The sequence below is a fragment of the Eleginops maclovinus genome, chromosome 11, assembly GCF_036324505.1.
Source record: "Eleginops maclovinus isolate JMC-PN-2008 ecotype Puerto Natales chromosome 11, JC_Emac_rtc_rv5, whole genome shotgun sequence".
NCBI classification, from domain to species: Eukaryota; Metazoa; Chordata; class Actinopteri; order Perciformes; family Eleginopidae; genus Eleginops; species Eleginops maclovinus.
Window position 1 is genome coordinate 16029378 of NC_086359.1, and position 16236 is coordinate 16045613.

A 16236-nucleotide genomic window follows, 5' to 3' on the forward strand; every position below is an offset into this window, starting at 1 on the left:
GGTTCTTGACCTTGTGTCTCCCATCATACAGTCACACGTCTCTGTGTTGCAGAGGCTCTATTGATTTGCTAAATATATTCTATTACACACAATCTCTAAAATGTTCAAGGTTATTACTAGAGTAGTCATTTGTTATTGTTTTGAAATACAATTAAACAATACAAGATGATTAGTCAAGGCCTCAGTATAATGTCAACGCCAATGTTACACTTCAGCCTCCAGGTGGCACTATTTATTCAGTTTATATTAGAAATAATTAAAGTGGCAGGTCTGCAAAACTACAATGCATACCTACTGATAGTAGCAATTGCCTCACTGTTAAACGTTAAATATACACACGTGTTGAGACGCAGGGGTTAGGGTTAGGGATGAGTGCAATACTGTATCACCTTGGTCCATTAAAGTGAAACATTCCAAGAAATGCGAACTTCAATCAATTAAAACGGAATGCTTTTAATGAAATAAAATAATCATAAAACCAGCTGCAGTTTACAGTTTAAAGCAGTTTCACTATGATCAACATATCAATGAACCGTTGCATGGAGAGTCCTTACAACCACATGTAGCAGCTGTGAGGCTTACATCCATCAGTGTCTTCAAACCTGTAGCAACCAGCAGATTTTCATGTGGGTGTATGTTAAAAAATATAATACAGTATGCACCCAAAGTGAAAATTAAAAAGAGCGGCTGAAAGACTTCTTCAATCAAAATAAGTCCATCCTGGATTAACCCAACTCACATTTGTGCAGTCGGGCACTGTCAGATAATCCCAATTCAGCAGGCCAACAAATCATGTCAAATCCTCTCTGAGTATTCATCTTATTCACGACTCTCTGAGAGCCCCTCTTGGCACAGGGGCTTTCATCACTGATTCCGTTGGTTTTCACAAGGACTTGTCATGTTTCCCCGCATGACCTCGAGTGTGTCTGCAGGACCCTACAGCCATTCACAGTGTGTCTGTCTTATCAAAGAGTCAGGTGGTCCACTTACATCAGCCAGGGTGGGTCTGTTCTCCATACTCATGAGGAACATCTCTCTCACAACCCCACCTGGATCAGTCTTTTGAAGGACAAAGTATATGACCTTTTCACATCATCATCTGGGGAGGTATTCCTGTGGGACTCCGCTAAAGTTCCTGCTCCTCAGCGCCTCGTCAATGGTAAGAATAAAGGGGTCAATCATCTCTCTCATGTCAGGAGTGTATGGGTCAAAAGAGGGTCTCTGTCCCCCCGAACGTTTGAAGTGTCCATCCTGGTTGCTCTGGGCGCAGAGCAGCCTCTCCTCAGTCATGGAGACGTTTAGAAAGGCTGTGATGAAATGGAGCTGAGGGACAAGAGCCGTCTGCAGCTCCTCATAGTGCACCACCAACAGGCGGCGTCCAAACTTCAGCCAGCTCAGAGCGTGGGATGCCCACCAGGGGGCGTAACTGGAGACAAATTCTGGCCATTCTGCCAATGAAAGAGAAACGATAAGGACATTTATGTCTAAGTTAGACTGCAGGTTTTAGCTTGACTAAACTCTACTAAATTTTGTTACCAGGTCATTAACTCTATTTTAGTTTTCACTGCAGATAGTAGTGTAAGTATGGATTGTATTATTATATTGTATGGTCTAGTGTATGGTGTATATATAAATGTTATATGGTTACTTTGAATCAACACATAGAACTGTATGAATTACCATCTCTGCAAAATTCCCTTCAGCATGTACACCATTGTGTCATTTGGAACAATTGTTTTAGGAAAGTTCAAGAACATGTTCACCAGCTGTAGATAACGAACAGTTACATAACCGTTGTTTAATTCCTGAGAAATTGGATGTCACACTGTCAAAGAGTCAATTACAGGAAATTATGTAAGTTCTGTAATATCTGTTATCACGTAAGAATGTGCAAACCTAATAGATCCTGGCTTTGGTTGCAATTAAAGCTTCTGTCATAGTATATGGCATTGTGTACAAATTTAATAGACTAGTTTCCTACTGTATGCCATATTGAACATAGTGTATAGTCTTGTGTATTAAGTGTTTGGCATATTGTAAGTAGAGGACAAGATTGTTCTGGTTTTATTGTGTTTGTCGTTACAGAGGACACTGGGTAAACAAAGTGTGATGGTTTAGTGTACGGCGTATACTGTATGCAGTTGTCCATGTAATGTAGGGCGTAGTGTGCTTAGTGTATGCTGTATTGAACATAGTGTATGTTAAGTGTACATGGTATAAAGCTTATTGCATTTAATGTATGGTATTGTGGAGGTAGTGTATGGCAATTTGTACATACTGTTTTGTAGAATATACTTACAGTAGAGCCGTATTGAACAAAGTGTATGACGTTGTGTACTTAGTGGTGGGTACCATAATGTGCATAGTGTATGTCGTTATGTATATCCAATTGAATTTTCGTTGCATTAAAGAGAGTTAAGAGAGCTATGATTTCATCACCTACTTACTGTGATTGTTCATATTACAATATACAATATATACGCTCAGTGGGAAAGCAAAGGTAATACAGTCCGGATTACCTTTGCTTTTCCACTGAGCGTCTGTGGCGTGTCCTAAATGTCCGGCACACTTGCGGTTGAACTCAGCCATGAGGGAGCGGTAAGGGTTTCGAATCAGCAGGATGGCAGAATCGAACATCTCAATCTCTTTCTGGCCGCTCTCGTGGGTCTTCACACTTATGCTGCGGCCGCTCTTCCAGTAGTCCTTCTCTCCTTTGAAACCTGGTGCCATGAATAAATAAATGAGTAATGGTCAGCTGTGAGGCATATTTCACCGAGCACTCGCTCAAACACTCTTTGAACAGTGAGCGCCCCACCTCTGTTATACAGTGTGCCGTCAAAATAGAAGCTGCCAGTGTAGTATCCAGTCACGAGCTCGATCAGGTGTCGTACCCAGGTGTTGCCTGCACCAGGAAAACTAGAGAGAGCCACCAGGGAGCTGGATCTCTGAGGCAGAAACATCCTCTCTTTGCACCTGGAGTCTACAAGGAGATGGGTTGTCACTTTTACTCTGTTAAGGAAGCAGAGCTGCACCAGATCAAAAAAATATAGTGATGATGCAGGAAGCACAAAATGACTAATTCTCAAAATGACCCTTAAGGAGTCATGAGGCACAAATTGCAGTATGGTTGCAAAAGTGAAAAATGGGGACAGAGTTGAGTTTCGGATCTGATCTAAATTTGGGATGTGACACTGTCTTTAAGAGCAATTATTTCCCCAAGGAAACAACACAACATTAATGGAGAGGGTGAGGGATCTCAGCTGGTATTTAATAATGAAACGGCAGGAAATTATAACATTCTCCAATCTCCCTCTTCCAATCAGAATTAAGCATTTTAACAAGACCTTGCTACATATCTCACCGAGCACAGGTGTGTGATAGACCTGGTAGTGGTCGAGCTCAGGGGCTGCTGTGTGTGTGGAGTTGCTGGTGTGGTTTAGCCCAGTGTTCTCCACACACTGCTGGTTGAGACTGAACAGAGAGGAGGTCCATGTACAGAAACAGTGGGGCTTCTTGAACACAGCCAGTGGGAGCTCCTGCAAACAAAAAACACAAAAAGTTAACAATGCATTCTAATGTGTCAGCCAATTTCATAGGGGACATCTGTATCACTTCATCCTCAGTTTTGTTTACACCTCATTCTGGGTAATAATCTCAATGAAGTCACCACTTGATGAACTTGGGAAAGTGACGTCTATGAATCAGCGTCTCTTTTTGAGGAACAGCAAAACTACACTGAAAGACTTGTAAATCATTATTTTTAAATTGTTAAGCTAAAATCAAATTCCACTGTTATTTTCCCTCTGGATTTATTTGACTTTATTTATTTGGTTTGATTGGAGGAGAACACAGGAGTGCATGCTCTCTGGGCCCAGATTCAAGGAGGATGCAGGTACTTTTTGTTCTCAAGAGTGAGGCCGTTTTTGGCTTCATGCACCACTGAGCACGAACATACAGTACAATATGAGGGCCCCATCCCCAACGCTGTATCCAGTTTTCCTTATACATGCATGGATGCAATATTTCTATCAGCCATTTCTGTTTTCAGAGGAGACACAGCTGCTTCCAGAAAGATCTCAGAGCTGATCTACTTCTCATTAGAGGCCCATTAAACTGTTAATATTCAGCAAAACCAGGGAGTATGCTAGTGATCTCCTGGGAGCTGAGGCAGCTCTCTAATCTGGGGAGTCTGCTCTACTGAAGTGGAGAACCGCTGGTAAACTACAGGAAGCTATGTGCAATAAACTGATCAGTTCAGTCCTTTTATTTTAGAGGACTGATACACACCTTATCTGTGCAGGTCTCCACACAGGACTGTGTGGTCAGGTTGGGCTGGAAGGAGGAGATGGGGAATGTGCTGATGGTGCTGTTCGGCAACTTGAAGCATCCGCGGTGGTGAACATTTCTGACTGGAAAACAGAAAAGTACACATTAGCAAATGGTTGCACATTTAACAGGATAACAGATATGTAGATTCAACTGCATCGACCAGCAATAGAAAATATTGATTAACACGAGGGTTGACTGAGCAATGTATTGTGAATTCTATTCAAAATAGAGTTATATAAGGGCTGAATTTAAATAATCCTTCCCAAAGTGTCCCTGCTCTAATTACATTTTCATACTTAACTGAATCTGGTGTATAATACATTCAGCGGAAAATCTCCAGAGACACTGAAGCCTCCAATCATGAATATTAATAATGTATATGGTATGAAGCCTTTATGATGAATTTGACCTTGCCAACATCAATTATGTGGTGCATAGCTTAAAGAACAAAAGTGTTTGTGAAAAAGAATGTATAATCAGTGTTATCACCACCTAGCTATTTTTATGTTGTGTTGTGGATTACCAAGGCAAATACATAACTCTAGAGATAAGTATGTTGTTCTTTCTAAGGAAATTAACAGTAGATTGAATCATGGTGCATAACAGCTATTTGTGACATGCACCATGTAAACAATGTGAAACGCTGTCTAAAAACTCCACAGTAAAGTAATATTCTTATAATAATGTTAGTAATCAAGAATGAAGTTGCTCTTGACCTGTTTAATCAGCCTAAATTATGAAGTGGCCCTACAACAACGCAAAGAGCCCATCACTCATATAAGCAGCTCGTCCTCCTGGCTAAATTACTTTACATTCTGACCATTTTGTTATCCAAGAAAATCCAACATCACTATAGAGCTGGTATAAGGCTTTAAGAGGACTGAATCATATGTAGGACAAATATTTCAGTAGCAGTTGCAATGTTTTGGGAAAATTATTTTCCAAAACTCTGTGTGAGATTTTCCGAGAAATTAGACTCAAATATAAATTAATCGTCCATTTGTTGTGGACTATTTTCAGCCACGGATTAACACATTTAGCGATGTAGTGCAGTGGCTGCTACAGCATCCTGGGGTGTTTTGAGGACAGACCAAGGGTATTGCAATGTACAATAAAGACTGCAGTGTATATATATAATATATATATACTTAATATATTATAACACTAAGACTGGTGCTGATAGCTCGGATGAATGAGTTGCATATCAGTCTGTCAGAGCAGTGATGGACAGATGTACAGCATTTTTGGAAGAAGGGAAGTTATCTCCTGCTAATCCGCCTAGCAACAAACAGTGTTTCCCTTTTCTGGAAACATTTGAGAATAGGCCCATGTTATTTGAGTACCTTCCTTCTGAGAATTATATCAGTTTATATACATTATTTCTCATAACTTCCAATGATTAAGCTGAAAATGATTTGTGTGTTTAAGGATGTGTCTGTGTGTGTGAAATGGGGGTTCAATGACCCAGCGATGATCTCTATTTCAACACTGTTTTAGGCCAGACCTTGTTATACATTTATTTGAAAAGTGTGTCATTTTCTACCAAGATCACATTCCATACACATCTATTACTTTTAAGGATTTCAGTTTAAAGACTTACAGTATTGTTTCTTCTCTTGTCAGCAGCTCTCTGGCTGTAAACAGAATAAATAGCAAGTTCTTGTCTCCCCTGAGGTACGGTGACTCACACTTTCTGTGACCTGGCAGCTGCTCCTCCACCTTGTAAATGGAGAGTCGGCCCACACCTCCACAGGGAGACCCCCTCTCCCCCCGACACACCAGACTACAGTCCTCCTCCGGAGCCCGCTGGCTACTGATCCGGTTCCCGCAGTGGCATTCAGCTCCGTACTCCAGACCTGCAAACTGGTACCCACTAACACACACACACACACACACACACACACACACACACACACACACACACACACACACACACACACACACACACACACACACACACACACACACACACACACAGAATCAGTTATTTTCCTCATAGGGCAATGCCTAACCTACATTTTTGCCCTCAGGCTACGTCATCTAGTTAGTTATATTTTAAACGTATAATTTAAATTCCCCAGCATTAAATCCATTGTGTGTTCTTTCCCCCGTGATATCAGTGCTTCTGCTTTTCCACTCATTCGACAGTGCTGCCATCTCCGTCTGAACTGCGGTCACCTCTGATCTGTACTTTACATATCAAGGCTGCTGTGACTCACCCTCTCTTTTCATTCACCCCGTTCCGGAAAGGCAGAGAACTCATCAAAATTGACCTTTTCACATGTGTCTTTTGAAGCGTCCTCATAAATTGCCTTGACTTTTTACTTTTACTCATCGAGATAATTGGCCCACTCAGGTAACGAGCATGACTGCTTTCCATGTGAATGGGGGGGGGGGGGGGGAGACGACGACTGCTTCCATCTGTCCTCCGTTGCTCTGGGAAAACACTGCGTCTGTGCCGCTACGCAGTGGTGGAAAGTAACTAAGTGCACTTACTCAAGCAATCAAACATTTAAGGTACTTGTACTTTACCCGACTATTTTCATTGTATACTACTTTATACTTCTACTTGTGTTGTACTTTTTACTCCACTACATTTATTTTACATATTTGTAAAAATGTGGTATTAGTGCTTTTACTCAAGTTAAGTATCTGAATACTTTTTCCACCACTGCTGCTAAGATATAACATGAATAACTCAAGTGGGTCACATTGAAAAAACAGAAACATTGATATTAAGTTAAATGTCAACACATTTCTCAATAGTATTGAGTTGAACCTATTTACTTTTTATTATTGCTTTCAACTAAACTAATACAGTTATGTGAGATTTATTGACATGGTACATTTAATTAAAGTCAACATTTCTGTTCATTCCTTGAGAATGCTTTTTAAAAACGCTCCTTGCTTCCTTCAGCTCTTGGTCATTTCAAAGCGGAGGGATTCACACCACAGGAAAGCACATATCAGATTTATCCTCAAACTGCTCATTCAGCTCTATAACACATGCATACATCCCCCCCATTCCTTCTCCTGCAATACATCAAGCCTTCTGTCCTGGCCTGCTCTTCACCACCCCCCTCCCTCACCACCCCCTCATCTTTTACTGTCATTCAGCCACCTGCCTCTCCGCTGGCTCCACACACAGGAGGCATTCATCGAGGAGACTGAGATCCAAAGCGTTTACTCAAACAGCAGGCCTTCTGTGGTCCCTTCACATAAACGCATTACCTTTCTGAGCAGGTGTCCTGACACAGAGAACTGGTCATTTTGCGCAGGTCGTAAAGCATGGTCCCCCCCAGGGCTCGTTCGCTGGCGTTGTGAAGAAAGCATCCAATGTAGGTTCCTGTATGTGAGAGAAAAACGATTGAGTGAGAAATTCCCTGTAGCTACAGGCATTCAGACAGCGCCCTCACAATGGCAAAGTGTAATTTTCAAGTGCGTTTATGTTACAAGAGCATGTTTTCCTAAAACTAGTCAGTAAACAAAAAGCTATTGACAACATTTTTTCTTATTTTGATCACATTTACAAAAAAAATACAAATTTGAGGAATTCCTTATAATAATTAATAATATTCCACATTACCAACCCTCTGTTTGCATATCTCTGCTTTGTAATCAGCTGTAATTGTACTTTAAATATATTACTGTTTACATTTTGTTTTTCCTTTATCTTTCACGTTTTTCTGTTATTTTTTCTTGTTTGTTTTTGGTTTCTTTGTTGTGACTTACCTGGGTTTATATTTATTTTGAGCAAAGTGAATCTTTTAAGTCGATTAATAAAAAGTATTAAAAAATAATAGCTACATCACCAAATAGTGCCAACATATGCTCACAGTTACTATTCATTATTACTATTTACTTATTATACTATTTATTTTACAGCAGCTTGTATTGCGAGCCACAATAACCAACTTATTTAAAACATGACTAAGCCTTTTTTATCCATCTAGTGTCATTGATGTTCTATTTTGATCTTCCTGGGAGTGTATTTTCTTGCACTAGAATAAAAATCTCTCCTGTGGAAAGAAAAATAAAATGCATAATAGGCGACGATAAACTATGATGATGTGCTGACAAGATTACGGCTTCATATAAAATGTCACCTTAACACAGTCTTTGATGTTATCCTTGTCTTTGCTACACTGCAACATAAACTCAGCTGACACATGAAAGTTCTTTTCATAAATATCACTTCTATGGAGGGTAGCGCATTTCTTTCTTTCTTGGTAGCAGATTAATTTACATCTCGTCCATTGGGTCGGAGAATATTATATTTTTAGGTTTCATGCTAGATGTTTTTGTCATTGAGTGCATTTTGTGAACAGGCAGGATAAAGTCTCTTTTGGCAAGTGTGTGCATAAAGATAATTTCCAAATGATGGCTTTTAGGTTTGTTTCACAAACCTTGGTATGGATTAGTATTCAAAGATGTTTTAAAGGCTTCAAGGTCATTGAGGTTCAGTTTTCTATGTCTGCTATTAGCATAAAAATGAACTGATGCCAACTGGCCGGCGAGGATTTTAAAGAGTTGGCGGAGACACAGTAAGATGTGGCAGCAAGGTGCACAGGCACGATGGACACGAGCAAGGACACATGAAATCTCTGGCATGCCGAGCATCACCAAATCAAATTTGTGATTCAATCAGTCTCCACAGTCCGCTGTAGATTGTTGAGCCCATTTTGTTTGTGGATACGTACACCGGAGGACACAGCCGCTGCTGCTGGAAGGCACTGAGAGGTCTGTTGCAGGAAGCTTCTCAAGATGCATCACCAAGGTAAGCTGCCCTACAACTCATCCAACCAGCAGGGCAGGTCATTGCTTTAATCAAAGTGAAGGAGATGCTCCAGGCGTCCGCAGCTGAGGGTTAATGGAGGGAAGCTGCCCAAAGTCCCAGACTTGATGGAAATTACTGCACTTAGACCTCACACTGTGTCGCTTTCCCAAACACTGAGACTGATGGCTGCTCTGGAGCTGACTCCAGCTAATGACAAGTAGCATGTGCACTGTGTGTGTCCATTAAAGTGGGCTGGAGAAGGTTAACAGTCTCACTGCTGTTCAAAAATATCCTTACAGTGAGCCGAACACATGGTAGGTGGACCCAAGCAGGGGTCAGATATAATCATCTGAACAAAAATAAAAATAGTTTATTTTTATTTCTCCTCGAGAAATAAAAATAAAAATATTTGAGTAGTAGTAGTATTAAAAAAGAAAGACAAAATGTTAGGTGAAAATCTAAATGTCTGTCCCTTACCCATTTTATTTTTTTACACATAATGTTGTATTCAAATCTTTAAGTGAATTCTAGCATTTCTTGATGAGAATATTAACTGTGTATAAAAGTTGAGAATAAATTATTTAACAAAAAAAAACACGGGCATGATTGTTTTTCAGCCCTAAGTAGAGTATGCAAATATGTTGCTTACAACTCAAAAACCATTACCAATAAGCTACAGTAACATATATTTAGCCTATAGTATTAGCACTCTCTGTTGCCATATTCAGAGGGACCTCTGTTATTACTGAATCAAACCTGAAACAATAAAAAGAGGGGAAATGTGGAGGGAAATTCCCAGTGGAAACTACGCCCGTGTCTAAAACCCAATCACCTGCACTTACTGACTACCTAAATCTCTGCAGAGAAAAAAACAACCATAACAAAATAAAAAAGGGTGGCTTCTTCTGTGCAACCACTTTAAAAAGTCTTAGTTCTACATTTGTGCACATCTGTGCATGTAATATATATTTTATATATCAATTACTGGGGTCTGTGGCAGGAAGCTTCTCAAGAGGCATCACCAAGGTGAGCCCCCCGACAACTCATCCAACCAATGGGGCAGGTCATTGCTTTAATCAAAGTGAAGGAGAAGCTCCAGGCGTCTGCCGCTGAGGGTTAATGGAGGGAAGCAGCCCAAAGTCCCAGACATGATGGAAATGACCACACTTAGACCTGACACTGTGTCACTTTCCTAAACACTGAGACTGATGGCTGCTCTGGAGCTGACTCTTTTCCACAGGAGTAGATGGAGAAGGCTAATGACAAGTAGCATGTGCACTGTGTGTGTCCATTAAAGTGGGCTGCAGAAGGTTAAAAGTCTAAATTATTCTTACATTGACCTCAACACATGATAGGCTGGGTCAGAGAGAGGATCATCTCAACAAAAAATGAAACAGATTGTTTTTGCTTTCATAAAATAGTAGTAGTACAAAAATAAAGAGGGAATGTTAAACATGTTAATGTATGTAACCCTACCACAACCCATATTATTTTTAATATATACATTTGTGTTCATGTCTTTAAAATCCAACTGAATTCTAGCATATAGGAGAATATACTGTATAAGAAAAATGTTGATGAAATGATTTTGTAAAATTTAAAAAAATGGACATGATTGTTTTTCAGCCCTAAGTAGTGTTTATGGGTATTGTCTTTAGGTTGCTTACAGCCCTAAAACCATTACGAATAAGCTACAGTAACATGTAGTTAGAATATAGTATTATAACTCTCTGTTACCATATTCAGAGGGACCTCTGTTATTACTGAATTAAACCTGAAACAATAAAATGAGGGGAAATGTGGAGGGAAATTCCCAGTGGAAACTACGCCCGTGTCTAAAACCCAATCACCTGCACTTACTGACTACCTAAAACTCTGCAGAGAAAAAAACAACCATAACAAAATAAAGAAGGGTGGCTTCTACTGTGCAACCACTGGAATGTTTCTTAGTTCGGATCCCTCTTCACATCTCTGGGCATGTAATATGTACTTTACATATCAAGGAATTCGGGACTGATCCCTGCAAGGCACAAAGTTTCCAGCAGCAGACACAAAGTGTGTCACTCCTCTCATGAGTGTTATAACATGTGTGAATGGGCTCATGGATCTATGAATATATGACAATGCATTTGCAAAGGTTTCCATCTGGCTGTGTGTTGTTAATGCAAAATACAGTTTCAAAGATTTTATACTAAACCAAAGACCTTAAGGCATTATGTCTGCAGGCTTTGCAAAGTATATGATGATAGTCAATTCAAATCTTACTATTCTTCATTCTTTTAGTCCTTCGGTAGTCCAGAGTTGAGCCTGGCAGTTAAATTGGCACATACAGTTATCTAAGTACTGACATGCAGTATACATCAGCCGATAAATACACTGAAAAAACTGAAAGTTTACTATAATTAAATGTATTAGCTATATCAACAGATTTCACATAACTGTTTTAGGTTAGTTGATAGCAATATTAATAATGAAAATAATCTTATTGGTCAACGTTTCAGTTTTTTCAGTGTATAGGGTTATTGCAGAAACAAAATTCCCAATAAATATTAATAGGTATTTATTAACAGTGTTAATAGAGAGCACATGACATTGTAAAATGTATCTCACTGCTCTGCATGGTTAGATCTGGTATTATGGAGTTTTATGTGCTGGACTATTTCTAAGCTCTGCGCAGTGACTTCGTGAATTCTTCACTGGTTGCCTGGCAAGCTCACAGTGACATCAAACGTTCGACACATGGTATTAACAAATGAAATGTGACGTGGGAATGAGAGAATGTCAATGGCAAGCTACTGTAGAGGTTTGTTTTTAAACTGTTTATTTATTTATATCAGAGTAGTTGAAATCTGGTAAATCCACGGATATGAATCATATCACAACAGGCGGCCTCTTGTGATTTTCTCTGAACTCTTCAAAACTGTTGCTTTTCCAGTGCATGTGGCATAGCAGACCTGGGTCATTTATTTTCGATTCATGGGAAATACTTTTCAAAAGGAACCTTAACCAGATGTCTGTAACTGAACAAGAACTCATTCCTGCCCACATCATATATACTATAAATACTGTATATAGTTGAGTGGTGTAAAGTATCTAAGTATACTCAAATACTGTACTGAAGTACAATTTTGAGGTACTTGTACTTTACTTGAGTATTTAAATATGTTGCTACTTGGTACTTCCACTACCCTTCAATGCAGAGGTAAATCATGTAGTTTTACTTCACTACATTTATTTTGTACCTTAAGTTACTTTGCAGATTTGGATTAATGATGTGAAATATAATTAACACTTAGATCGGACTTTAGTTACTCCTGGAGTAAAATCACCACCAGCTACCCTGTAGTATACCAAGTCATTAAACTAGCTGCACCTTTGATAACACTTTAATGCATCAATACTTATAATCAAAACATAATATATACATTATTCTGAGATGGACCAATCTGCAGAATGAGTACTTTTTAACTTTTACTTGAGTAAGATTTTGAATGCAGGACTTTTACTTGTAACAGAGTATTCCTGCACTCCAGTACCAGATCTGAGTACTTCTACTTTTACTAAAGTACAAGATTTGAATACTCCTCCCACCTCTTTCTATAGCCTTTTTAGTGACTAAGGGGTATTGTAGTGTATGTTCAAAGAAGCTGTTCAAAGAACAAATGGTTAGTGAGTGCAAGAAAGGACTTAAACTGAGGCTTTATTCAAAATTACTAATGAGAGATACTAATTTATTACCCCAAAAAATACTTTGATGCTTGCCTGTTTTTCCTTCTGTTTTTTGCAGAGGAGTGTTGAGCAATACCCCTCAGCAACATGATCTAAAGCACCCAAGTGTCGTATAAATGTATAATGACCCTCTTCTAAATGTTCAGGGTTATCTCTTCATAAATGTCAATGATGCTGTTGTGAGAGAGCCACGGAAGCCCTCTGCAGAGAGAGCTCCAGGCCACCTGAGCTAAAAAAGTAAATCACAAAATAGAAGATAAAATTGTGTATTTGCTTTTTCTTATATTATTCACCACAAAGACCAGCGTCTCAGTAATCACATCTTCATCAGTATATATCCCACATATCCTACCTTCCCCCGCAGTATTTCAAATTGATCATGTTAAAGGGGCCCTATTGTGCTTTATTGGCATTTTCCTGTCCTGTAGTGTGTTGCAGTATATAGGTTTCTGTGCGTGTAATGGTCAGCAAAGGCTAGAATCCCTGTGTTCCATCCAGAGGGAGTTTCTTTCACCACCTTATTTTGTGAACCTCCCTGACTTTTAGATGAGCACAAAAGTAGCTAATGTTAAAGCACAAGTGGTCATCTGGTTAAAAATAGTATTCACCTGACTATCACTTTAGAATGGTTAACATATCAGTGGTACACTGATGGATCTATATATGGAATGTAATGGGCAGTGGACATGTTAACATTGCAGTGATATTAATGAAGTTACAGTATTTAAGACTGGGACTAAACCCAGGATGGTTTCTACTCAATGTGTTGACACTGTCTAACTATTCATATGAACTGTTAAGTTTAAATTGTATACTGAAAGAGAAACATCTGTAAGGTCAGAATTGTGATCAACATTATTTTGAGGCATTGACTGGAAACAAACATTCAGATACTGCAACACTGAAACAGATGTCATACAACACTGGAGATTTGATTAAAAGGCTTGGATAATGGAACAATGTGAACACAAAGCAGAAACCTATATGTGTGCATATCACCCTGAGTTCTGGATTGAACTGACTCTTAGGACATATTTGCCTGTGGTCAAAACATGTTTACAATCCAAAAACAGGGGTGCCACCTCAAGATTAAGATGGACGTCACAGCTTTTACTGTCTGACCTACTTAAATTAATCATTTGATAAACATGTAAGGACATTCAACATCTACATATGCATAGTTTTTTGAATATATTAATTAATGTGTACCTTTATGTCTGCTGTTCCTGTGTAGAGGGACTCTCTGCTCTGGGCTCTCTGGCAGCAGACTGTGAAACCAGCGCCGATGCAAGTGTTGGACCCCCAAGCGCTGGGAAGCAGGCCAGTGTCTGCTGGCCTTGGCTCCCCCTCCGGACTGGGGCTGAACGGCGGCCCATCTGGAGCGCGTCCTTATGCCTAGGCCAGCGGTCCTGAGGGCGGTGGGGGGGGCAACGAGGGACAGCAGAGGCGGCAGGCTGGCAAGGTTGGGCTGGGAGACTCTGATGCTGGAGCGCTGCAGGAGCAGGATGCTGCCTGCCATCAGGTAGGCGATGCCAAGGCAGAGCAGCAGCATCTGAGCACGCTTCAACAGGCAGTACAGTCTGTAGTGGGGCGCCAACATCCTGTTCTTGCCTCAGTGAAAGGCCATTTCATGGATTAGGAGTGACGAGATCTACTTCATAATCTGGGAAAGGCCTGCAGCATCTGGTAAAGAAATGATGTGTTGGCTGTTCATTGTCCAAACAGCAGCAGCAGAACAATGGATCTGTCACAACAGAGAAGGATTTAATATCCAAGGCCGTGTTCACCGACTCCAGGATGATCCTCGGGGAGAAGCTGAGGCACACAAAAAGAAAATGCATTGCGGATTAAATTCACAGTTGATGTGAACATATAGGCTTGTGTTTCTGTATTGCAGCAGCTTGCACTCTATCCACACAGTCCGCTGCTTTATTGCTTCATTCCTGCCATTTCTTTAATTTAGACTGCTTAAGTTATGTTCTACAATTCCCATAAATCCTGTTATGCCTGTGTGCTGACTTTAAAAAGGGGTGACACCAACATTTACTAATACTGCTTCAAACTGGATCCTCTTTTCAATACAGGGATTTTTTTCCGTTCCAGCACAGTCAAGTAATATGTATTCTTTAATCTCAGTTATCATAGTCAAATGACATAATGTGATAAAACACAGTCAGGAAATCGTATTACGGGCGCTTATGAAATGAGGATTAAGCAGACAATCTGTGGAAAGATTAATGAGTGATTAAAGAAAAACATGCACAGAGAGATATGTTGGCAGTGTTTCATGAAGCCTCAAGAGAGGGGGGTGCAGCTCTGACCCCTTCCTCTGTCACCATGGTCTCCCCCCTCCCCAATACAGCTGATTTTACTCCCAGCCTGTACAGGTTCCCATGTGACACCATATATGCTTCTCAATGGTGATATCCAGAGCCCCGGTGAGTCGGTGTCCGTCACATAGCGTCATGCCCTTCAGCTCCACTTCTCCTCTCAGGCCTCTCGTCTTCAGTCCCCAACTGTACCCCCCCTACCACCACCATCCCCACCAAAAAGTAGGGGTGCGGTAGTGCTCCCGAGGATAGAAGCAACAGTTTGTACAATGACTCTCTGACCAAGCTCGAGTGACCAAAATATGCTCAACTCATTTTTTTGTACGCAAAACGATTCTGTTTCGATGCGGTGTTGTAAGAGAAATAACTAAGCTGCGAGAATAAAACGCATCACCTATTTAAAAATCGGAGGACTTCCATCTTAAAAAACCCTCACTGCGCTTCCACCATTTACAGTAGAGGCTGTTTAAACGTGCAGCTTACCTTCAGCCGTGGTGAGGGAGGTTTTACATCATTTTTGCATCGATCGCTGATCAGTTTACGCCGTTACGATGGCTGTTTTCCCCGCTTAGTGTCCAGTGAAGGTCTCTCCAGCATTTCCCAGAGCTGGTGTTATATAAGCTCTCTCTCTCTCTCTCTCTCTCTCTCTCTCTCTCTCTCTCTCTCTCTCTCTCTCTCTCGCTCTCTCTCTCTCTCTCTCTCTCTCTCTCTCTCTCTCTCTCTCTCTCCCTCGCTCTCTCTTCTCAGTCAGCCACTACTGCTCTGGAAGGCTGGCACGGCGATATAAAGGAGGCAGAATGTGTGATGTGTGAGTGGTGAGAGAGAGCCGGGCGGGGGAGTGTGTGTGTGTGTGTGTGTGGGGGGGGGGGCAGGATGGGAAGTCAGTCTCATTTGCATTGGCGATCTCAACGCGTCACAGCTCCTCTGCTGAGCAAACGGAAGGGTCGTGTCCAGCAGGCCACATAATAAACAGCGCCTTCACTATACTACCTAACGACACACGGCTTTATATGCACCGTGTCGCACCCCCCCCCCCCCCCCCCCCCCCTCCACCTCCAACCCGCTCCCCCA

At 40.8% G+C, this 16236-nt stretch overlaps 1 protein-coding gene across 1 annotated transcript; it reads right to left on the reverse strand.

The window, feature by feature from the left end:
• Positions 1-437: 437 nt before the first annotated feature.
• Positions 438-15843, reverse strand: wscd1b (WSC domain containing 1b). The gene is made up of 9 exons (XM_063894567.1): positions 15649-15843; positions 14045-14650; positions 7561-7675; positions 6018-6202; positions 4288-4409; positions 3362-3536; positions 2816-2980; positions 2520-2720; positions 438-1448 (listed from the first exon to the last, which is right to left on the reverse strand). The coding sequence occupies exons 2-9, from the start codon at positions 14433-14435 to the stop codon at positions 1096-1098; spliced, it is 1707 nt and encodes a 568-aa protein (XP_063750637.1). The 5' UTR covers positions 14436-14650; positions 15649-15843; the 3' UTR covers positions 438-1095.
• Positions 15844-16236: the final 393 nt, after the last annotated feature.